This window comes from Perognathus longimembris, chromosome 1 (assembly GCF_023159225.1).
Source record: "Perognathus longimembris pacificus isolate PPM17 chromosome 1, ASM2315922v1, whole genome shotgun sequence".
NCBI classification, from domain to species: Eukaryota; Metazoa; Chordata; class Mammalia; order Rodentia; family Heteromyidae; genus Perognathus; species Perognathus longimembris.
The window spans coordinates 50,136,918-50,162,024 of NC_063161.1; the positions used below are offsets into that span (position 1 = coordinate 50,136,918).

General features: G+C 46.6%; 1 protein-coding gene across 2 annotated transcripts; it reads left to right on the plus strand.

Moving 5' to 3' along the window:
- Nucleotides 1-12,218: 12,218 nt before the first annotated feature.
- Nucleotides 12,219-20,485, plus strand: Krt2 (keratin 2). 2 transcript variants are annotated; one of them, XM_048350436.1, is made up of 11 exons: nt 12,219-12,827; nt 14,078-14,292; nt 14,908-14,968; nt 15,788-15,883; nt 16,456-16,620; nt 16,931-17,056; nt 17,924-18,144; nt 19,650-19,684; nt 19,782-20,102; nt 20,139-20,282; nt 20,358-20,485. In XM_048350436.1, exons 1-11 carry the CDS (start codon nt 12,219-12,221, stop codon nt 20,483-20,485), a joined length of 2,121 nt encoding a protein of 706 aa, XP_048206393.1. The 2 variants fall into 2 exon arrangements, with proteins under 2 accessions (XP_048206393.1, XP_048206403.1); XM_048350446.1 differs by having other exon boundaries at nt 19,782-20,174; nt 20,406-20,485.
- Nucleotides 20,486-25,107: the final 4,622 nt, after the last annotated feature.

Genomic DNA, 25,107 nt, shown 5'->3' on the forward strand with positions numbered 1-25,107 from the left:
AGCCAGAGTTAGATGATCTTGTTCTTGAACCCAGCCTATCAGCCCCTTTTCCCTGGCCCATTCACAGGGGAGTGAATAGGAAGGTGTGGCTGGTCTGGTGCCCTGGCAGCCCCGGGGAAAGCGTCGTAATGACAGATTAAGAAGCCTGTAAAAGACACAATTCCTGCTTGCTTCCTATTTTCCATCATCATGGATAATTGAGTGTTGACTGCAGTATATATTAGGCCCCTGTCTTTGGATCTTAGCAGAGGCCTGTGCTAGCCGTGCAATTTTGTGCTGTTTGGGCTGGTAGGGGGAGTTGACATGCTGGGCTCTTGTTCTATCACTCATTATAGTCAGGTGACTGAAAACACACTTGACTCAGGTTTTTTGTTTCCACTTAAAAACGAAGGTAGCACTGGGTGTAGCTGATTCATGCCTGCAATCTTTAACTACTCAAGAGGCTGAGATCTAAGGATCATAGTTTGAAGCCAGGTCAGGAAAGTTGGTGAGATTCCTCTCCAATTAACCAGTAAAAATCCAGAAGTGGAGCTATGGCTCAAGTGGTAGAGCACTAGGCTTGAGCAAAGAGCTCAGGGACAGTGCCCAGGCCCCGAGTTCAAGCTCAGGACTCCAGCACTACTCCCCTCCCCCCAATAATGGTAGCTCATGCTTCTGGCAGAGCACTGTTCAATTTCAGCCCCTGCAACAGGGAATTCAGTGGGAGAGGGTAGAGTGGATGGAATGAGGCTCTTGGAAGGACACAGGGTCTGAAGACACTGGTATACCAGCTTGTATGCTGGAGATCTGTTTTGGTCATTCAGCTGTGATCCTGAACAGGTCTCTTCACTCTTATAGCAGCTCTGTTTGCTTGCACGTGAAACAGCATGAGGGTACTTGTGCTAATTATTTCAGAAGATGATGTCACAGCCAAATGAACCATTCAAGAATGAGCTGCAGTGGTCAGCTGGGGTACCTGGGAAGGCCTGCTTCCCTAGGGACCAAGGTGCAGTCCCGTCCTTCATTTTTATGCATCTCCAAGCACTCAAGAGTCTATTTACTGAGATGGGAATGCCAATAACCTGAATCAATCATCACACATTATGTACGTGTATTGAATTATCACACTGTGCTTCATAAAAATTAAAAAAAATAAAAGTCTGAAAAAAGAGTTCTTTAAAAGAACCCTATTTGTGGGGGAGGGGAGAGCTTACATCCTAAAATGACAATCAGTAGTCTTCTAATGAATGCCAGGCTAACTAATCTATGGGCAGGAAGGAGCTGAGGACCAGCAGGAGAGGAGACAGGTGCTCTAGCAGGTGGGAAGGTTCTGGAAAGTGGGTTTGTATGCCATGGGTATGAAGGGCATGGTCATGTGGCAAAATATATAATTGCTTTTACTTGTTTTGTTCAAACCCAGTCCTGGGATTTGAACTCAGGGTCTGGGTGCTGTGCTTGAGCTCTTTTTGCACAGGGTTAGTTCTCTACCATTTGAGCCATAGCTCCACTTCCTTCCTTCCTTCCTTCCTTCCTTCATTTATTTATTTATTTATTTATTTACAGTGGTTAATTGGAGATAAAAGTTTCATGGACTTTCTTGCTCTGGCTTTGAATTGTGATCCTCCCGTTTCAGCCTCTTGAGTAGCTAGGGTTACAGGCATAAGCCAATGGCTCCTGGTATTTATTTATTTTTATTAGCACACAGCACTGGCACTTTGAGACATTTCCCATCACCTTTATAGGCCATGAGCAAGAGGAAACACTTGCTTTGAGCTGAAAATAATACTAAGTGTTACAAGTGTTATCCATTACATAGCACCCCTTGGAGGTGCTATTAACCCAGTTCACAGATGGGCAAATGGAGGCACCAGGGGGTTGGTAAAGTCCAAAGGCTGATAAGTGGTGGTCTAGGGCTCAAACCATGTGTGTAAGACAAATCTACCCACACACCCAGGGCACAAGTTACTCTGTGAGGTACCATGCAAGGATAAGGACTCACTGCATCATTTCTCCTCTAAACAGACAATCCCATCACAGATGTCTCCATTGGATGTTGTAGCCATTTTTTTTAACACTGGGACAGAGGGCAAGGAGAAGGTCTAAGGAAAGAAAGAGGTCCCATAGCTCATGGATCGAAAGCTTAGGGTTCCCACTTCTCAATGCAGAGCAGGACAGCTCTGTCTTAGATCTACATCCAAGCTCCCCTCAGTCCTTTCTCCCTCCAAGATCCTCACAGAGGATAATGAGGCACCATGAGCTTTAGTCCTGTGAAGAAATCAAGGTCTGCTTGGCAGGGAAGTTGTTCCCCTGCATACCAGTCCAAGCACTATGCCCCTGCTGAAGCCCCTGAGAAGAAACTCAACCTTCTCACCAGATCTGACCTATATCCTGCTACCTGGTGTTTCTCCTTCCTGAAGGCTCAGGGCAGCTGCGGGGAGACTGCTTATCCATGGCAGAGGATAAAGTTTGCTTTCTAAGATAAAGTTAGTATCTGGCCCAATATAGTCAGATAGATGCTCTCCAAGTTGCCATCTGGGATGTTTGAGGCAAATCAGAATGGCTCACGGTGGATAGGATGTTAGGGGCCAGGGAAGAGACTGGAGCACAGGTTAGTGGGCAAAGGTTAGTTTGCAGAATGCAGAGGAATCCCAGGCACATAGCTGGGCTCAATCTCCAGAAGGGGAGTGGAGGTGGATAATCTATGGGGAGGGTGCCTGTAAAAGGTCCAGTTGTGAGGATGTAGGAGTTAATAACACTGGTTATTAACAGACAGCCTGGGATTATTTCCTCCTCTTCCTCCTCCTCCTCCTGTTCCTGTTCCTCCTCCTCCTTCTTTTCCTCTTCCTCCTCCTCTTCCTCCTCTTCTTCCTTCTCCTCCTCCTTCTCCTCTTCCTCCTCCACCTCTTCTTCCTTTTTCTTTTGTCTTTATCTATAGTTTGCTCCTTCTTTCCTTCCTTCCTGGTCAAGTTGGGCCCAGGTTTCGATGCAGAGTTAATAACACTGTCCAGGAAACAGGTAGGCAGCACAGGTGCCTCTCAGGTCATTGTAGAGAGATGCACTTAATGATGGAAGGAAATTAAAACGAGATACTGTCTTCTATAGAGGCTATAAATCGAGAAAAGAATAATGCATATTAGAAAACATACTGATAACAATATATTCCCAGCCTTCTCTCAACTTCAGTGGCCTCCTCCCCCAAGGATTCTGGTTAGTCCTGGACCAACTCCTACCCCCCCCCCCCACCTCCGCATCCCAAGAACAGGGCTCTTGGCTGGGGATATGCTAGGGCCTCTCCTGACAACCCTTGTGGTTCAGGCTGTCCCTGGGCTCAAGACTCGGGACAGATGACAGTGTAGTCTGTACCTCTGTCTCTAAAGAGAGAAGGGTAGGAGCCTCTGATACTTGTCCCTGAGAAGCCCCGTAGTAGTTTTCAGCTCTCTCCAATAATTAGTTCCTGCTGTTTTGGATACACCAAAGAGCTGTGTCTCTGCTGCATGCAAGGGTAAGAAAGATTCCATGTCTCACCTACTTTGCACTTAGGGAGTTCTGGGACATAGGAGGAGCTAGGGGCCTACCCCTCTCATCACACTCAACCTGAAAGTCTGTCAAACTCCTCCTCTCTGTGGCTCCTCCCCTGCACCCATGACAGCCCCACCCCTCTGTGTGTCCTCCCGGCACCCCTCCACCCACTGGAGGCGGTAACAGAAACCTCCTGGAGAATCCCAGTACTGCAAAGGGCTCTCCACCTGTGTCCTGGTATGTGCTTGAGGAGCAGTGGCTTAGGAGGGGACAGCCAGTCAGGATGCTAGTTGGGCAACGTTCTGTGTTGAGGCTGGTTCTGGGAGCCAGAGCCTGGGGCAGGAGGTGAGAAACAGGAGGAAATGAGATCAGATGAGGGCAGTGGCGCCTAAATATATTTGGGTCACAGAGCCCAGTGAGAATCTGAAATCCTTTCTCCCTCTCCCCAGTGAAACCGTACCTCCCGGTAAGCATCTGGTTTTGCAGAAACTGCCTGGAGTCCAACTATGGCTTCCTTAGGGATGCTCCAGAGACTCCTGCTTAAGAACCTGGTGGGGGACTTTATGATCTGAGTCCCATAAGCATGACTCAACCACTTGAGATAAAAGAAGACAAGGGGGTGCCAGGGGGAGTGGGGGGGGGGGAGGTTAAGGGAAAACCAGCATCCTGTGGGATCATCTGGACAGACTTGGGAGAGGAAGCCAGGAGGGTGGACATTCCGTGCCACTGGCCATCAGGAGTCTGCAGGGACACCCGTGTCCCTGTGACAGATACAACAAACACATGTCCTGAGCACAGGCCCTGTGCCAGAGGGGACAATCCTTTTCTGGCTCAGTTTCTCCCTCTGTAATAATGCTCCTTGCATGGGCTTGTTTCATAGACTGAGACCAGGAAAGCAAAAACAGACACTTAAACCTTGTGAAGAAGAGATGAGAGGTCCCACCAAGGAAGAAAAGAAGAGGTGGGCAAGCAATTGTGGTCCCATGTTGTGGGGGGTGATAAACTCGAGATACTCTCTTTCCTGCCCAAGTGTGAGGGCTCCTAGGGAGACCTACTCTATCACACCTGAGGCTTTATTAGTTTTTTTCCTATGGGTGGTAGCACTTGTGCTTGGTCAGCCTCTGTACAGAGCAGGGCCAGGAAAATGTTGGCAACCACCTGGCTTCACAGATTTGCCTGGACAAGCCTGCCAAACATCTCCATCGTAAAATTCTGACACGATCATTTCTCTTTCTAACTAGAGAGGCATCATTTTTGCTTACCAGGGAGTGACTGTCGTGAGGTGAAACCTTCTGTAGAGAGAAATGCAGACACCATGTTTTTCTTTTTTTTCTTTCGGGGAGACTTGATGACATTTGCAACTTTGGGGCTTTCTCAGTGTGGGAGAGGATGTAACACCTGAACATGAATACTCAAATAAGGGAGGATGTTGGGACAAATGGCAGCCAGAGCAAAGGCACTGCTGTCCACGGGAGGAAAGAGCCTAGGGATTGCACAGACTCATAGATTCCAATCTCTTTGAATTCCTCTCAGAACTCTCCTCCATGGTGGGCATGGAGCCCCAGAAGAGTATAAGTTCCCTGCTGCCCCAAGTATGTTGGAGAGATTGGTGCCCAGGGAAGAGAAAGTATTAAAGGAAAAGTTACAGAGCTAGATTTGAGCTGTTTTGTTTGAAACGGTGCTTCAATGAGATCACTTACACATGGATCCAATCTATTTCTAGGCATCTTTATGCAAAGGAGTTGTCATTTAACAAAGCAGTTTATGAATACAGTGCCTTTTGGATCCATAGTCCAGTGGCGCCATCTCACAGTGGGAGAAAACCAAGGCCCAGAACATTTGAAGACTTGTCTCAGAGTGGTCAGGGATCAGAAGATCACACGTCTGCCATGAGTAAATGCAGGTCCTCTGTTTCTTCCCTGGACAGTCCCTCTGTCCTTGATGGTTTTCATGCCCCTCTGTCCATAGGTTGAGGATGGGAGACTACACACTAAGGTAAGGTGGTTGGTTTCTAACAAAGAGACTTGACCTTTTGGCCTAAACATGCTTTCCCCAGTGATCATATGGTTTTCCTTTTACAGGACTTCCAGGTAGAGGCTAATGTACTCTGTTGCATACCCAATGGGCTATGAAGTGTGCCTATGGCTCATAAAAATATAATTCAGGTCATAAATTTAATACATCCTGGATGAATGACTGTACTAGCTCTATTAAACATTAACTGCTTAATTAGTAATAATTTCATTTGCTTTTGTAGGATTTAAAGGGCTTTGACCTAGTGTTTGAAAGACTCACAGTTTCTTTTACAGAGGAGGAACAAAAGCATCCAGAGATTAAATCAGAGATTAAATTCGCTTCTCTCTCTCCCTTGATAAAAAGAAAACCCTGTAGTGATCAAGTCATTCAGAATCAATGCTGTGGCCAATTATTCCAAAATGAGCTCCATAGGACTGAAAGTATCTCTAAAAACTTCATTGTTAGACCAGGTTGAAGGAATTTCTTGAATTTGGTCTTTTAAAATGGCTGCTGGTCTTTGATGGCTCGTGCCTGTAATTTTGGCTACTCAAGGGCCTGAGATCTGAGGGTCATGATTTGAAGCCAGCCCAGGCAGAACCATCTGTGAGACTCTTATCTCCAGTAAAACCAACTTAAAAAATTCAATACATAATTTAAAACTTAAGAAAGGTGAGGGAAGTGGTAGAGTGGGAGGGGTGAGGGAAAATGTTGAAAGGGGTGACCCTGATCAAGAGACACAGTACTCATAAACTGCTCTGTTGAACGGTAACTCCTTTGTACAACTGCCTAAAGAATACATACATACATACATACATATATATATATATATATTGCCTAAAGAATATATATATATACTGAAAGTAAAGCTGTGGCTTAAGGGGTAGAGTGTTAGCCTTGAGCAAAAGAAGCCCAAAGACAATGCTCAGGCCCTGAGTTCAAGTCCCAGGACAGGCACAAAAAAAGTTAAAGTTACTGCTCAGTCTGTCTCAGTTTGGGGGAGGGGGTGTTTCTCCATTCTCTTCCTCCTCCAGTTATTTCCACCAACAGGATGTTTTAAAAGAAACCCAAGAGTGCGCATGGAGGGGATAAGAGGATGGGATGGAAATGGGGAGGAGCACTCAATGTGTTGATGAAACTCTGGGTGCCCTTGGTACTGCTGAAGAATGTCAGGTGCCCTAGGGGAGCACCTGCCAGTGGTAGCAGTGCAGCATGAGTTAAGAGGGCTCCCCACGATTGAGAGTCATGTACAAAGGAGATGGCATTAAACTTCGAGAAGCCCAGAAAGTGGTTGAGCTGTGACATATGACTATGATGACTCCCTTACTCTAAAATCATAACCAGGATGGAAGGGGATATTTGATGGTTATCTGGTCCTTCCAGGGTTGAGAAGTAAGCTATTGGTGCTGTGCTAGGGGGAGAACTTGGTCCAAGAAAGCAGTTTGGCTAGAAGTAGGGTTGTGGCTGGAAACATAGCACCAGAGCTGCAAATGGCAGAGTTCTTTGCAGCTCTCTCCCTGTGAATGAAGATAAGGCAACACACACACACACACACACACACACACACACACACACACACACCCCTAGTGTCATTAACTGGAGGGCATTTTAGCAAAAGGCATCAGACCTGGAGAGTTGTAGGAAGGCAGGGAATGAAGCTGAAGATGATGTAGCAGTGTGTTGGTCTCCATGAGAATGAAGCAGGAATGCCTCACTTGCCACGTTGTGGGTCAGATCCATGGGAGCCCAACTGGAAAATCAGAAGCACAAATGACACGTATGTCCTCAGCAATGGGAAAACAAGTAACACGCACTGAACATCTCCTGTAAGCCAGGTGCTATCCTGGCCTCCCTTCATTGATTGGCTGATGACTACTTGCTGGGTGGGTGGCTTCATTCCTTCAATAAACACTGTTGTACACCTGCTGTGGGCGGGGGCAGCCTCTGTCCTCATGGCCCCTCTGTTTCTAAGCAGTGTGCAGACCCTCATAAGTGTGGCACATTTGTTCTAGGATTTTTTTTACTCTAGGATGATCCTGCACAATAGGAACATTGTGTACTTCCTGCAATGTGGGCGTGCATGAGTGTTGCACAAGCATGTGTGTGTGTATGTGTGTGTGTATGTATGTGTATGCATGTGCATGCATGTGTAGCAGATAATTGGGCTGCCTGTCAGCCAGACAGACTTCCCAGGGTCTCTTAAAGAGGGGCCTTTAAGAGCAAGAGGTTTTACTACAAGAAAAGGAGTCAAATGAAAGCATACACCTCTCCATCCTCCAACACTAAAAAGGACAGGTAAGGTAAGGAAGAAGGGGAGGGCATGGCTGAGATGGGGAACTGGGTCAGGGGCTGGAAATGGAGACTGAGTAAGCAGTATTAGAATAATCATTTACAAAGGAATGCCCTGGAGGGAGATGTTGAGCAAGTTGGCTCCGACTGGCACGCCACCGCTGTCTGCAGCCACAGATTGGCACTCCATGAGATGCTCTGGGAGGCAGCGGGCAGCGCAGCCAGGCTGTGCCACCTTGCCTGGGCTCTGCTGCGGGCTGGGATAATGGACAGCTCACGTTTGGCTCCTTGCTGTTGGAAAAACTTCATGGGATTGGATGCTCTGGATTTTGACCCCTGTTGGGCAGCCTGAACCCAATGGCAAGGACTGGAGAAGAAGGGTTTAAATGGTGTGTGTGTGTGTGTGTGTGTGTGTGTGTGTGTGTGGTGTGTACGCGTGCTTGTGCACATGCATGTGGTTTCTATTGTTGTTGGGGATGGCAGCCCTTGTCAAGTGGATGGATGGGCTGTCTTTGGGGAGGAGAGACAGTGCTTAGACCTGTGGGTGGAGTGAAACAGAAACCAGAGACTTAAACCCTTGGGTTCTTTAGGGAACAGAAACTCAGAGGGTCTGAGGGACAGGCACACACCAAGGAGAGTCTGCAATTCCAAACCAAGATGCACAGAAATGAGATTTTGATAAGAGGCTTTTTTTTTTTTTTCCAAGAGTGGGCACTCTGTGTCAGTGGAGAAGTGTAACCCTGACTCTGCCCTGCAGAAGTCGAGGGACACAGTTGATGGTCTCAGGAGGGCTCTTCAGAGGAGGCCCTGAGGGAGGTGGGCGTGTTGCTCAGGTTGTGTGGGGTAAGGTCGTGTGGAGAAGGAGACATTCATCCCACAATGGAGAATCAGCCTCCACCCTGATGAAGACTTCATCTCCCAACAGCAGAACAGTTCAGCCCCACTCTGTGGAATATGATGGCTCTGTTTTCTTCCCTACTCCATTTTCTGCCCCAGTGGACCAAAGATGTCCAGTGGACCAACTGGTCCAAAGATGTGTATTTGTAAATCTGTGAGGAGAAGCATTCAGGACCTTGGGCTTGCTGGCAGCTCCTTGAGAAAGGGACTAGGGAGTTGGAAGATGGATTCTGCTCTAAAGGATTCCTGCTCTGCTCTCAGAGACAGCCACATGTAAAACTCTTTATACTGACTGAGCAGTACTCTTGTGGGAAGAATGTGGACCTAGAATAAATGTTCTTCGCTTATAATTGAAAATGAGTACCACAGTGGTCATAAGTGGCTAAATCACTGCCAGACAAGGATTCTTAGCTCCCATTTTTTATATCCTTAAAGAATACAAAGCACATAAAATTATATTAATGAAAGTATGGTATATGCAGGAGAAGATTCCAATCATGTAACTCCTTTGAACAACTAACTTACATTTTAACAAAATTAATACTAGGAAGCTGGAACATTCAAGGGGAGGATCCAGATTTACAGAGAGGGGAGGAGTGGGACAATTCAGCCATAATATTCAGTTGACATATGTGAAAACAGAACCAGGTAAATTGAGGAGTTAAGAGATGTCTGGAGAGACTGGGTGGGGGGGAGGGTGATGAAAAGGGTGACATTGGCCAATATGCATTGTACTCAAAATCTGGCACATTGAATTGAAATCTCCCTGTACAACTATGTAAAGACAATACATTAAGAAAAAAAGATCACGTAGTAAGGGAGCACAGAAATGGAGGGAAAAGGGTGAACAAATACAGCAGTAGTCCTCACTAGTCACTACGTTGAAAATGAACTATACAACCAACTTGTGGGAGGTGATGGAAGGGAAAAGTGGGAGAGAGCAAGGGAAGGGGTGACACTGTTCACAAAGAAAGGTACTCTTTACCTAACTTATGTAACTGTAACCCCTCTGTATAATATCCATGAAAATTAAAATAGAAAAATCATGTGAAAGGTGAAATTAAAACAAATACAGAGACAAAATCTTGCATAATATACAAGTTGCATGAGTTCTGCCCTCTTGATTTAAAAACAGGGAGAAGATCCTCTTTTAATTTGATGTTCACCAGTTGGTGAATATGTCTTGAAAGAGAAGATGCTCAGTGCGGGCAGAGTGGGGAGAGGAGAATACCAGGCGACAGAAGAATGAATATGTTTATGCCAGCCCAGTGCCTGGCACAAGCCTGGGGCACCGCACATACTCACCACTTGTGTCTCTGCTTCACAGAAGGATTAAGACCCCTCTGAAACTGGCAGGTTCCTCAGTGGAGTCATAGTGGAGTAATGGGCAATTAGGGCGTTGTTCAGATATCCATAGATAATGACACATTTGGCGTTGGATTGAGAGTCTCTCCAAAGCTTTTAGCTTTATGATTTATTTGCATGATTATAATTATATGAGCCAGATTGGAAAAAAATCCAAGAGCTCTGTGGATCTGCTTTCTTCAGCACTCTCTCTCTCTCTCTCTCTCTCTCTCTCTCTCTCTCTTTTTTTTTTTTTTGGCCAGTCCTGGGCCTTGGACAGGGCCCGAGCACCGTCCCTGGCTTCTTCCCGCTCAAGGCTAGCACTCTGCCACTTGAGCCACAGCGCCGCTTCTGGCCGTTTTTTGTATATGTGGTGCTGGGGAATCGAACCTAGGGCCTCGTGTATCCGAGGCAGGCACTCTTGCCACTAGGCTATATCCCCAGCCCTCTCTCTCTCTTTTTAAACTACAAATGAAACATCGGATTCCCTGTTCTTTATTCCCATTCCTGCATCTGCCAGTTTCCACATAGGGAAGGAAAATTTATGTGGGGGAGGGAGGAATGGGAAGGGAGACAAAATTGATTTTCTGCAATAAACTAGCAACTGTGTTGGCATGTGTGTATTTATCTTGTCTTTTCTGTTGTCATGATTGTTCTCCTCCTCATCTTTGTCCTCCCCCATCTTTGTCACAACTGATGGATGAGGAAATTGAGAAACTGAGGCTTAATGAAGACCATGAATTATCCAAGGTCTCTTTCCTAAAATAAATGAAATTGTGACTTCAGTTCAGAATTGATGTTTTTTTTTTTTGTTTTGTCTTTTTGACGTTATGTTATGGTGACTGTGTTAGGGTCTGAGCTTTTAGTTCTGGAAGAGGCTATTTGTATGGGGTGCATGGCTAGTGTCATCAGAAGAGAGAATAACACAGCAAGCTTGAGAAGAAAAGGAAATGTCTTCATGTCACTCAACAACAACGGAGATATGTAACATGTATATGGTGTGTCTCCGCTTTCCACAGAGCCCCAGGGTTTAATTCAAGATAATATGACCAAATAGATGGCAAAACTAGGACTCAAATCAAAATCTAAATCAAAACGAGAATTCAGAGCTTTGGACTTTCGATTTGATCTGTTATTCTAAAGTGTTTCTCTCAACTAGCCACATGGACAGAAGAGAGACTGGCTGAGTTTGGGTGTGAATGTTTGTGCATCTCGAGACTCTGGCTAGATGGGATGGGTCTTCTGAGTCGCATCCATCTCTGGCTGTCAGCAGAGAGCCTGCCTTTCTAGTTGCTTCTCAGAAACACCAGGCCACAACATGGTTATTGAACAACTCAGTCAATCTACACTTGGATCTTGAAGTTGTGTAAAACCTTTGTAACCTTTCATTTTGGCCCATGAGTCATACAGTCCAAGGAACAGAGAATTTGTCTTTATACCCTGGGTCCTCCACGTATTTCATGTAGAAAGCACTGGTTACTCAAGCGTCTGGTTACAGGAGAGAAAAATAACTTCTGTATCCAATTCATGATCATTATGTATTTCTGGTGTGGTATGTTTGAAAGATCCAAGATAATTTGGCCAATAACCATTCCCCTGCAGGGTCCTAGGTGAACTTCTCTCTGTAAGAGCTTGCTGATTTGGACACTTCACAATCATGCTCTGCAGAATCCCCCACCTCCCCAACTCAACAGGTATTGCCTGACGCTCTTTCTAGATGATAAGCAAGTGCAGAGAGCCATAAGGCTGGACAGAGAACTGTGTGGTGAGCCTGTGTAGGCCTGGGCAGTAGCCAGCTTCCTGAAGACAGGTCCAGAGCTGGGAACAGCATTCTACGGACAGGCTCTTTATTTTCAGGTTGAGAAACCTAAATCCTAATCTCTTCTTCTGATGATTTTACAAAAATCAAATTACGTGACAGATGCACATACAGATAAACAGGAGACGTTCGCAATCAAAGCAAGTTCTGGAATGGAGCTGATTTTTTAATGGCTATTAGCTTGATAATCACTCACCAGGAATAGCTTCCAGGCAGACCAAACCCATGCATAAGTGTGCCCACACCCATGCTCACCAACACCTAGTTGGCAGGTATAAAAGGGGACCCTGACAGTCTCCCAACAGCACAGTTCAGTCTCCAGGCTCCGCTCTTCTCAGGAACTCTGGGCAAAGGCATCATGAGTTGTCAGATTTCGTGTAGGTCTCGGAGAGGAGGAGGTGGAGGAGGTGGAGGATTCCGGAGCTTCAGCAGTGGCTCTGCTGTGATCTCTGGAGGGAGTCGGAAAGCAACCTCCAGCTTCTCCTGCTTGAGTCGTCATGGTGGAGGAGGTGGAGGAGGCGGAGGTGGATGCTACTCTGGCAGTCGGAGTCTTGTTGGCCTTGGAGGGTCTAAGCGAATCTCCATTTCTGTGGCTGGAGGCAGTGGAAGCTTTGGCTCCGGTGGTGGATTTGGTGGCGGAAGAGGTGGCTTCGGAGGTGGCATTGGAGGCGGCATTGGAGGCGGCATCAGCTTTGGAGGAGGCAGTGGCATCGGAGGTGGCGGCTTTGGTGGAGGTGGTTTTGGTGGAGGCCGCTTTGGAGGTGGTGGTGGCTTTGGAGGTTTTGGGGGAACTGGTGGCTTTGGTCCTGGAGGAGTCCCTGGTGGAGGCATCCATGAGGTATCCGTCAATCAGAGCCTTCTGCAGCCCCTCGACGTGAAAGTTGACCCAGAGATCCAGAACGTGAAGTCACAGGAGCGGGAGCAGATCAAAACGCTCAATAACAAATTTGCCGCTTTCATTGATAAGGTGAGTGAGGAGAGGCCACTCCCCGGAGCCGCATTTTCAGTGCTAGCAGACAAGGAAACGAGCAGAGAGCTGCCACTTCCAGGAGCCACTGGTGTGGCCATCATAATCTGGATTCAAACTCCCCGTGGAAGAGCTGTTGGCTTGGCAGGGGAGACGTTCCATAACGGCCTGTGGTTAGGTTTTGCATTTTAGTTTTCAGTCCACATAAAAAAAATGTGTGTGGAAACTTCTGATAATCATAGAAAAAAATTGACAGAGGCAAGGAGTGGACTGAGGAGGTCAAATCAGGTGACAGTAGGTTTTGAAAGAAAGAGATGCAATCTTCGTTCTAGCCCCTTCTCAGGTAGATGTTTTTGTTGTTATTTATTTATTTTTGTTGTTTTTGGTGCCCGTATTGGGGCTTGAACTGAGAGTCTGGGTGCTGTCCTTTAGGTTTTCACTTATGGCTTACCACTTGAGTCGCACCTCCACGTCCAACTTTTTGTTGTTTTATTGGAGATAAGAGTTACAGGGTCTTCTCTGCCTGGGCTTGCTTCAAGCTTTGATCCTCAGATCTTAGCCTCCTGATGAGCTAGGTTGTGATTCTATTATTAACTTCTGAAATGTGAAACAGTTGCTCAGTAACAAATGGAATTGCAGTCTACAAGAGAAGCATTTTCAGACCTGTGAAGTCTTTATTGGTGTCACTTTGGGGTGTTGGTAGGCTTTCTTCTATTTTAAGGAAGACAAACCTGTCTTGGTTCCTTAGGCAGGAATTTATAGAGCTACACACATACACACACACACACACACACACACACACACACACACACACACACACACTAAAATAAAGGCTGAGAGCCTTGCCTTTCAGGTCTCTCCTCCTTGGCTCCCTTATTTGAAGTGCCAGCAGATGCTTGGCACCTGCTGGATTTATGGAACCTTGGCAGTGAGGGCAACGAGGATGCGGGAGAGAAATGGCCTGGAGTCTTGGGAGTGGCTGCAAAACACACAGTGGGTGTGAAATAGGAAAGAGAGTTCTGTGCATGGAGATGACCTGATGCAGCCTTAGGAGTTGGTAGAACTGTCCAAGAGTATGGGCTAGGCGCTCAGGAGCTCTGCCCAGTGACACTTTCCAGCCCGTACGAATGAAGTATTTCTATTTCCATACTTTCCAGGAACAGCACCATTGCTTTCTGGGGGTGATTTTGGCTTGCTGGCCTGGAGGGCAATCCAGATCTGATATGCTCTTTTTCCTCTGGCCATGGCAGGTGCGCTTCCTGGAGCAGCAGAACCAGGTGCTGCAGACGAAATGGGAGCTGCTGCAGCAGCTGGATGTGGGCTCCCGTACCTTGAACCTGGAACCCTACTTCCAGGCCTACATTGGCTCAATCAGGAGGCACGTGGACGAGCTCACTGCAGAAAGAAATTCACAGAACTCGGAGCTGAATAACATGCAGGATCTTGTGGAGGAGTTTAAGAGAAAGTACGTGGCCGTGGAAATACTAAGTATGGATAGATATTGAACAGAGCTGTTTACTCATCTTCCTGCTGTATTTATGGTGATGAAGGAGAGGGCATATCTTTGTAGAGGACATTAGAGCTTCACACACACACACACACACACACACACACACACACACACGAGAGAGAGAGAGAGAGTGAGAGAGAAAGAGAGAGAGAGTTGGTGGTAGGGCTTGAACTCAGGATCTGGGCACTATCCTTGAGGTTTTTGTGCTCAAGGCTGGCACTCTACCTCTTGGACTACTGCTCCACTTTTGAGTTTTTGGATGGTTAATTGGAGATAAGAATCTCACAGACTTTTCTGCCCATGCTGGCTTTGAGCCGTGATCCTCAGTTTTTCAGCTTCTTGAATAGCCAGCACTACACATGTGAGCTACTGGCAGCTGGTTCAGAGATCATCTTTCTTCTGTTTGAGAATCAGCCTATAGAAATCCATTCTCATCTGAGATATTAAGTTTAAATTTACACATGTACAGAGCACTTAATATTCACAGATGATTTGGGTAGATCCAGCAGAAAAAGGGAAAGCAAAACGAAGTAGAGCTAATTTAACCACAGTATCATCTTGTAACAACAGATATGAAGATGAAATCAACAAGCGTACATCTGCTGAAAATGAATTTGTGACACTTAAGAAGGTGAGTGAGTGAATGGTATGGTTGGGGTTGGGGTTTGAGTAGAGCACTTCATATCCCTGCCTGTGCCCAAACATACAGGCTAGAAACCAGAGATGAGAGCATGCAGTAGCAATCAGAGAAAGGGGTGAGCATGCCCGTGGTATTGCCTTAGGAACAAAAGGGTCTCCATAGTTCAAGCTTCTGGAGGCAATTTTCTGTGATAATTTGTATATTTGGCAATGCACTCCTCATCAATAAGCCACTTAAAATTTATTTTGCAAATCATGAGAAGTACAAACATAGAAATCATGTAATTCTTCTAAGAAGCTGGAGAGGAGCGGCAGTGCCCTCAGAAGGTCTGATTACAGTTGGACTGTGTGATTAAAGGCTGAGTCAGGAGGCTAAAAGGTGTGGGATGTCAGCCTGGCTCTTGCAGGGGTCTTGGTGTACAGCCCAAGGAAATGTAGGGGAGGCAATAGGGAGAAACAGGACAAGAGGGCTGGAGACTGTGAAAGAGGCCATTGCTGTCCATCACGAGAACCCACGGTGTCTCAAATAGGAGAGAGATGCGTTGGGGAAACTTGGCCCCATGCAAACTCCTGAAAGGGTCTGAGATATGGCTCTGAGGTCCCCATGGGAGTGCCTAGTGGAGTGCATGCTCTGAGCTCCCATTGACATAGGGTTTATCTGGAGGTGCCTGGGATATTGGGGAAGCCACTAACAGACAGTAGGTGGAGGAGAGCAGCAGAGGCAAGCTGGGACCCATACAAATGGCCATGAAAAGTGTGTGTGTGTACACGTGCATGTGTGTTTCACTAAAGGACTCTGACTTCCTTTCAGGATGTCGATAGCTGCTTTATGGGCAAAACAGAACTGCAAGCAAAGTTGGACCTTCTGCTCCAAGAGATTCAATTCCTGAGAAGTCTCTATGATGCGGTAAGGATGCTTATTTGGGACCCATCCTAACTTCCCATTTTTCCCACAAAAGGAAAAATTCTATCCAGCTGTTGAAAGACATCAAAGCTGGATTTATGGACTGGCTTAGTTCAACTCTCCCCATGCTTCAGCTCCCTAGGAGGCTTCTCATTGGATGATGAGAGAGGAATTTCCTCCTCTGCTATCATAGGAATTGAGGCTCCCTTCCCACCTCCATCCCCTGAAAGTCCAGCTTACCTTAGGAAAGGACTTGCTCTGTGCCCATTCAGTTGCCCAATATACTTCAGAGGTCAAAATGTACTCATTCTTCTACCTCCTTCACTTGCCCAAGTGCACACACATCCTTTCTAAACATAAGAAATAAAACTCAAAGTATTTTCCCTGGACCAACTTCTTTCTGGGGGCATCCACTAAGTGGTTGAGGCGTCTCAGAAATGTAAATGCCCCTTTCTAGGAATGATGGCTCTGCCATTTTCCACATTACTTGGGGGCAAGCTTAGTGTAAGAGAGACCTCCTCACTGCTCGTGGATGTGTACAGGAAGTCATGGCCAGACTGCCCTGTGTGTTGTAGGAAATATCCCAGCTACAGCAGAATGTCACCGACACCAACGTCATTCTCTCCATGGACAACAATCGCGACCTGGACCTGGACAGCATCATTTCTGAAGTTCAGAGCCAGTATGAGGAAATTGCCAAGAGGAGCAAGACAGAGGCCGAGGAACTGTACCACAGCAAGGCAAGTACTAGGGATACTGGGGGAACAGGATACACCTCCTTACAGCAAGTTGGGCTTCACCTCGAGCCAGGATATATAGAAGAAGGTGACTATATGATAGATTAATGGAAGTTGAGCATAGTTCTCCAGAACTGGTATGATAATGGTACCTAGCACTTATGTGAGATGGCCTCCCACATCCCATGAACATAGCCAACATGTTTAGCTGTGTTGATGATCCCTAGACGAGCTACCAGCCCTTCTGTAGCTCACAGACAAACCTTCTCCAGGCTGCATTTCCCTGTGAACTCTTCCCACTTCCCTAAAACAGTATGAGGAGCTCCAGGTCACTGCTGTGCAACATGGAGACAGCCTGAATGAGCTCAAGATGGAGATGAGCCAGCTGAACCGCATGATCCAGAGGCTACAAGGGGATATCTCACATGTGAAGAAGCAGGTGAGGCCTGGCCTGTGTGACTCTGGCAGCCTTGCTGGCTGAGGGGCTCAGAGGAGAATAGGTATGAGGTGTGTGTGTGTGTGTGTGTGTGTGTGTGTGTGTGTGTGTGTGTGTGAGAGAGAGAGAGAGAGAGAGAGAGAGAGAGAGAGGAGAAACAGATATATTTTCCTCAGTGAACTCCAATCCCAGGCTCCTCTAAGCTACATAGAACTTCAGGCTGTAACAGGTTTTAGAGTGGGTTAAGAGAAATTCCACAGTAAGGATAAAGGAACAGAAAGAACAATGATGACTTTTGGTTGTCTACATGAGTAGAGGGAGCAATAGCAAATATGGCCGAAGTTGGTTGACTAGCTGTGATTGTAGATGTAACTTCCTGTTTGTCTGTTGTACCTCAGTTTCACAGAGGGGCAATGAGTGGGAGGGAGCTAGCCAGAAAGCTGGACATTAGCTTTGAGATAGGCAATAAGATGGTAGAGTCCAGTCTATAAGTAGTAGTTCTGCAGACTAGTCTGTATCTGATACCTTCGTTTGCATATATAAAATGGAATTTCTTCATTTGCATATATAAAATGAAATGTCTTCATTTGCATATACAAAATGGGATAGATGGTGATACAAACCCTAAGTTGCGAGGATCAGGGGATCTTGAGGCAAGTTACAGGTCCAGCCAAAGAGAGGTGGGAAGATGCTCCAGAAGCAAGTTTTAACACAGTGGCCTGCAACTTCCATTAACTTCAGGGGTAGTGGACCCAACACTTCCAACACCAGTGCTCCTGGCCTCCCACACTGGATATACACTCCTCCCCACATCTGCCAGGCAGACTGTCCACTCTGTACTAACAGAAACCTTCCCTATGTCTCTCATAGTGTAAGAGTGTGCAAGACTCCATCGCAGATGCAGAGCAGCGGGGAGAACATGCCATCAAAGATGCCAAGAACAAACTACTGGACTTGGAGGAGGCCCTGCAACAGGCCCGGGAGAACCTGGCCTGTCTGCTACGTGATTATCAGGAGCTGATGAATGTCAAACTGACCCTGGATGTGGAGATTGCCACCTACCGCACACTCCTGGAGGGCGAGGAGTGCAGGTGAGGAACACTGGGAGGGAGTAAGCACACCCTGAGCCTTCCCTTCCTTTGCTCTTTGAATCAGAGACAGAGCCAATGCAGGGCAAGCAGATAAGAAGGTGGCAGAGTCCAGTCTATAAGCAGCAGATCTACAGAGTAGTCTGTATCCAATGCCTTCATTTGCATACATGAATGGGAGGTCTTCATTTGCATATATAAAATGAGATGTCTTCATTTGCATATATAAAATGGGACAGATGGTGATCCAAGTCCTGAGCTGTGAGAATCAGGGCATCATGGGGAAAGCCAACGGGTTCCAGCCAAAGGGAGGTGGGAGGATGGTGTGTGTGTGTGTGTGTGTGTGTGTGTGTGTGTGTGTGTGTGTGGTGTGTGTGTGTGTGTGTTTAATGGCTGAGAATTTCTATTAACTATGCTTCTTGGGCAGAATTTTGGAGCACAAAGCATTGTATACAAGACAGGATGCTGATTGTGTCACTGTGCTGTGAAGGCCTCATGGGGAAAGCCAACTGTACTTTTATCAGTATGGAAAGAATAGCAAAGCATATTATAGTACATTAAATTAGGACAGTGAATTATCCTTGTCTTTTCCAAAAGAGAAAGCAAAATGGTGTGGAAACAGAGTTGTCTTAGTCCCAAACATTGGCCTCGAAGTCTGCAGGATGAAAGGCCTTCTCCTCTCTGTAGAATGTGATCTAGGGTAGGGGTGATGCAGCTTGCCTTGCCCAGTGATGACAGACCTGGTTCTTTGAAGGTTTACCAAGCAACCAACAGAGCTAGTTGCTAACCTTCAGAGGAGGACCTTTTGCTTCTTATAGAATCTGAAACCTTTGTCATCAGTCCTTAGTGACTTAACATAGCTGATGCAACCAGAAGGTGAAAAGTCACCATGAGCCATCAGCAAAGCAGTCCTGACAGGTGATGCCTTCGAGCCCAGCTTTGAAAGGGAAGCAGGAAAGGCTTCAGTGGATTTTGAGGAGGGAGAGAAAACAGACACGCTGTAAACAGCTGCAGGTTTTTCTGCATGGAATGTTCCTGATGCTGCCACATTTCAAAATTTTGGACATGTCATGTATTGTGAATAACAGTTTCCTTGAGATGGATCCAATTATTATTATTATTATTAACTATTTTGGTGGTGGTGGTGGTACTGGAATTTGTACTCAGGGCTGCTAGTATTTACAAGGCAGGTGCTCACAACTTGAGACATGCTTCCAGCCCTAAGAGTGATTTAAATACAAGATGAGTTCCACAGTCAGAAATCAATCTGCTTTTCAGTCACTCTGGCTCAATAATGCACTTGGTCTATTTTAATCAGAGCCAAATAAAAATCCTTTTTGAGATGGATTGAGATATGAGACCATGCGTAATTGTGGAGTCTGTCGCCTGGAAGCACCCAGTGGCTGATTTTAATGGCTAAGCTGTGCATTTGTAGGCAGAAGTTGTAGAAAACAAGATACACGCAGAATTTCAAGAGCTCAGCCACAACATTTCTCTCTTCCTGACAGGATGTCCGGAGACATCAGCAACAACGTGACTGTGTGTAAGTCGTGGGGTATGGCCCTGTCCTGTGGGATTGTGTGTGGACAGAGGAGGGCAGAAGTGATCACAATGGCCTGATAACACTCTCTCTCCTGCAGCTGTGACTAGCAGCACCATTTCTTCAAGTGTGGCATCCAAGGCTGGCTTTGGAGGCTACGGTGGTTCTGGAGGTAAAGGATCCAGTTACGGCGGAGGAAGAGGAGGAGTCAGCTCTGGAAGCAGCAGTTATGGCTCTGGAGGCAGAGGATCAGGCTCCCAAAGTGGCGGTGGAGGAAGCTGGGGCTCTGGCAGTGGCTCTGGAGGAGGCTACAGCTCTGGAGGAGGCTCCAGAGGAGGCTCTGGCTCTGGAGGAGGCTATGGCTCTGGAGGAGGCTCCAGAGGAGGCTCTGGCTCTGGAGGAGGCTATGGCTCTGGAGGAGGCTCCAGAGGAGGCTCTGGAGGAGGCTCCAGAGGAGGCTCTGGCTCTGGAGGAGGCTATGGCTCTGGAGGAGGCTCCAGAGGAGGCTCTGGCTCCGGAGGTGGTTACGGTTCTGGAGGAGGCTCCATAGGAGGCTCTGGCTCTGGAGGAGGCTCCAGAGGAGGCTACGGTTCTGGAGGAGGCTCCATAGGAGGCTCTGGCTCTGGTGGAGGCTCCGGCTCTGGTGGAGGCTCCAGAGGAGGGTCTGGCTCTGGAGGTGGATTCAGCTCTGGAGGTGGTTCCAGAGGTGGTTCTGGCTCTAGAGGGGGAGTTTCTACCTCTGAAAAGGGTGGGGCTGGCTCAGAGGAAGGTTGTGGCTCTGGTGTGACCTTTGCTTTCAGATAAAGATTGGGTCTTTTCCCACCTCTTCCACTGCAGAACGCAGAAGCCTGTCTCTGTATCTCTAACCCATAGCATGTCAAATTTTGTCACCCATCTCCAATAGCATTTTGGAGGAAGGTATGCTCACACATGTCTTTTTGAAAGATTGTCTCTCCAAAGCAGTTAGAGCCAGTGACATCCCACTGTGTTCTGGGGGAAGAATTCACCTTGCCCAATGTGTCTCTAGCCACCCCTAGTCTCCTGTGCCCCTTTGCCTGGCCCTTTTGGTGGCCCTTCTCCAGACAGTCCTCTGCTAAGGACCTCAGGCTGTGCCCGGGGATGCTGTGTTTCTGTGTACATAGTGCCTCAGTGGACTCTGCTTTCTGAGTGCTGTGGTTTTGGTGTCTGCATAATAAACTTTGTTTGCAACTGGTATCATGTGTTGTCTATTTGAGATCAGGAGCTGGGGGCAGTGCAGTGCCGTAGGAAAAGGAGGTATGGGAACGGCGAGAGAGGGGCTGCTGAGCCCAGTGGCTCACCCCTGGAATCCTAGCTACTCAGGAGGCCGAGATCTTGGCACTGCCAGTCCAGGCAGAAAAGCCCAAGAGACTCTTATTTCCAATTAATAAGCAAAAAGCCAGATGAGGAGATGTGGCTCCAGTGGTAGAGTGCCAGCCTTGAGCTAAGAAGCTGAGACAATGCCCCGGCTCTGAGTTCAGTGCCCAGTATGGGGACACAAAAAAGAGGGTCTCTTGGGTGAAGATAGGTCCCCCTGAAGGAGATGTGGCAGCAGAATCTGAGTGTTTCCTTCTGAGAGGGAAGGGGTGTGGCTGGGCCTGGAGTCCTCAATGAGTCTAATGGTCTCAGAAAGTACTTGGCAGATTGGGGGCTATGGTATGGCTGGGTGCTAAACAGTGAGATTTGTAGAAAATTCCTCCAGAGAGCAACACTGCTGGTGAGGAGTTCTGACATGGTCTCCAGAACAACAGGTTTCTATTTGCACACCAAGCCACCCCAACACAACATAGCAAGCACCCTTCTTTGCCCCAATCCCACGGAAGGGGGACCCAGTCAGGATGACCTCCTCCTGTGGGCACAGAGATAAATCTTTAACCCTTCCTCTAAAAGGCCTTGACACCTGGCAGAGGTTTTCAGGGATGGTTAAACAGGTGGGGTTGGTATTTGCCTAGCTAGAGTAGCCCAAAGGGCAGTTAGATCAGCTTTATCTATGTGACATTCAGACACAGCAGATGTGGCTTCAGACAACTCAGAAAATGATTTCCCAAGATCTTTACTCTTGTTCACTCTACCCCTAAGCCCTTGGTGAGGCCTGGTTGAGTCTATGACCCTCTTCCTGTTCCCAGAGTGGAACAGGGGTAATTGAGAGATGCAGGAGGATTTTCAGAGAATAGATACCTTCCCTGGGCCAGAACAGTGGGGCCCCTGGCTTGAGGAATGAGCAGGAGGGAAACGACACAGAAGGGAGCATCCACAGGTGTCATGTGACCCAGGTCAGGTGGGTGAGGTCTGTGGAGGGGAGAGTGTGAGCTGGGAAGGAGAATCACAATTTCAGGGTGCATTACAGACACTCAAACACAACCTTGAACAAGTGTCCCAGATATTTGTGTCAAGAGGGGAGCTTTAGCAGCCAGTGAATTAGAATGTCCCATTGAGGTCTGGAAATAGGTATAGCTCCATGTGGAGGCATAGAGATTTGGTCTCCATCTCCCAATTCATGCTCTAACTACAGACTTCAGGAACACAGCCATTCTGATAACCTTGAGGGGGAAAGAGGCAAGTCAGGGCGGTGGTCAGTGGTTTGCCTGTCTGACCTCTGCTATGTTTTCAGCTCTTCTCTTCCAACCCTCTGAGGCAGCCGCCTGGCTTCAGATCCACTCAGACCCAAGCTGCTTCCATGCTGGACTCCATGGGCAAAAGTAACCCTGGACCCTAACACAGAGGGTTAATTGTGAGGCTCTCAGAGGCAGCAGGAGAGGAAAACTAGCTTTGCAGAAGCACTCTTCTTTCCAGGTTATTATCATCGACTATGCCACACTCTTCCACCAGGGCCCTCTAGCCTGCTTCTGACAAATCTGAGAATGACTTTTCAGGGCCTGGGTCCAAGAACATGGGTTTAAAAAGTTCCTTTTCCATAAGGAACAGGGCTAAAGACTGACATCCCGGCTGGCTGCCAGTGGTTCACACCTATAATCCTGGCTGCTCAGGAGGCTGAGATCTGAGGATCATGCTTCAAACCCAGTCTGGGCAAACAAATCTAAGAGATTCTATCTCCAATTAACCAGTAAAAAAAATCCAGAAATGGAAGTGTGGCTCAAGTGATAGAGCACCAGCCTTGAGCAAAAAAAGCAAGGGCCCGAGGCCTTGAGTTCAAGTTTCAGTACTGGCACGTGTGCATGTGTGTGCAAGCATGCACGAACACACATGCATATACACACTGACACAAATGATTGGCCTTCTGAGATGCTACAGGATATTTGGAACTAGTCACCACTGCTTTACAGCTCCTATGTCTTTAGATAAATATAGAAACAAAGATGTACCAGGTACTGATGCTCTCACCTATAATTCTATTTACTCAGGAGGCTGGGATCTGAGGACTGTGATTCAATGCCAGCCTGGGCAGAAAAGTCCCTGTGAGACTGTTATCTCCAATAAACCATTCAAAATCCAGATGTGGTGTTATGGCTCAGGTGGTAGAGCGCTAGCCTTGAACAAAGAGGCTCAGGGATAGTGCTCAGGGCCGGAGTTCAAGCCCCACAACTGACAAAAAAAAAAAAAAGTAAGAAGAAGAGAGTGCTTTTCCTAAGTTTATAGGTACCATCAGTAAAGTCTTTACTTGGCTTCTTAGCCTTAACAGGCTTTCCAAATTCCAAGCTGAGATTCCTTATTAAGAAAAAACCACCCCAGAACATCAACAAAGACACACAAAATAAGATAAAATATGACTATCTAGCTATCTATCAATCAATCATCTATCTGTCTGTCTGTCTGTCTATCTATTTGGTGCAAGAAGTCATATTGTTTATTCCTGGGCGGGAAGGCTCGGTCCCCATCAGCAATCAGCATAAGGAGCCAGGAGGCGGGCCCAGTTAACAGCGGGCACTTCACAAGTCTTAGGTTCAAAGCTTCTTGCCACCCTGGCCTAAGGTGATGGGATTCTCTTCTTGTTGGGGAGGGAGGAGCCACGCCCATGCCTTCAGAGTCTATAGTGGCGCCTCTGCCACACCCGGGCCTTTGCTGCATGATTCACTGGGGAGTTCCAAGCCTATTCTACTGCCAGATGTCTGGAGCAGCAGTCTTTGGCCTCTCAGCTGTCTCTAATGGCGCTGCTGGGCATTTCACGTCATCACTGTACTCCTCTGTGGGCAAATACAATTGTAATCACACCTCTCACTGTGGCTTCAATTGCATTATTGTGGTGACCTATGATTGTCAGCTTTTGTGTGTGTGCATAGGTGCATGTATACATTGTTATAGGTGTGTATGCATGTATGTGCACATGTGTATTTGTGTGATAATGTCTTTGTACACTTTGGGGGAATAGTTTATTCAAATCTCATGCAGAATTTTAATGGGTGACCTGCTGTTCAATTATTGAATTGTAGGAGTGCTTTATATATTCTGACAATAGTCAGATAGATGCATTGAGAATATTTTTTCTAGGTATGGACTTTTTTTTCACTTTCTGAATAATATAAGAAGCAGAAGTTTTTGATGTTGATGAATTGTGATTTATCAATTTTACTTTATAGTTTAGACTTTCAGTGTCCTTGCTTACTTACTGGTCACAAACATTTTCTCAAAACTATAAACTTCATTCTTGGTGTTTCATAATTGCATTGCTTAAATTGAGGACTCTGAATATTGGGGTATTGTATATAATAAGAGTCACATATTATTTCATTCTCCCAGTGGATAACCACTTACGTGCTTATTCTTTAGATGAACTTTATATTCATTGTATACTAGAAATTTATTTATTTTTATCTTGAATGAGCTCTGAATTTAATTTTGTTAAACACTTTTCCAGACAATCATGTGCATTTTCTCTTCTCTTCTTTTGGTATGGTGAAAAAACAACTGGTTTTTCATTGTTAAACCAACCTTACATTTTTGAAATGAACTCCACTTGGTCAGGTTATATATCCTCTTTTGCAAATGTCTGGATTCAATTTGCTATTTGATGAGAACTTATATGTCTGTCTGGAGGCAAAGGGCTTCTTGGCTTAGTTTTCACTGATGTGCTTCATGTGCTAGAGAGTCCCTGGGATGAGGGAGCTTGGGTGAGTGTGAAGAGAGTTCACTCTTGTGGCCTACTTTATCTATCTTGTTGTTTGAGCTTTTGCACAAAATACGCATTTCTTTCATTATAAGGAAAAAGAATCTGGATTCAGTTGGCATCGGTTCAAATCCTGTCTACGACTTAGCCTCTTGCATCATCTGGACAGAGTTCTTAATCTTTTGAATCATAGTTTCCATTTCTAGCACATGATGATATTAGGAGCAGCCACCTTCTTGAGCAGTTGTGAGGATTAAGGGAGATTATCTTGGGAAAACACTTGCTATGCTGCAACACAGTAATTGCAGTAAATGTCACACGTGCTGCCACTGGGGAAATGTAATCG

Excerpts from the sequence above, each read along its gene's own strand:
- Krt2 (XM_048350436.1), top strand. The coding sequence starts at position 12,219 with ATGAGTTGTCAGATTTCGTGTAGGTCTCGGAGAGGAGGAGGTGGAGGA. Across the intron at positions 12,828-14,077 it reads TTGCCGCTTTCATTGATAAG|GTGCGCTTCCTGGAGCAGCA; the intron begins GTGAGTGAGGAG and ends TGGCCATGGCAG. Across the intron at positions 16,621-16,930 it reads AGGAACTGTACCACAGCAAG|TATGAGGAGCTCCAGGTCAC; the intron begins GCAAGTACTAGG and ends TCCCTAAAACAG.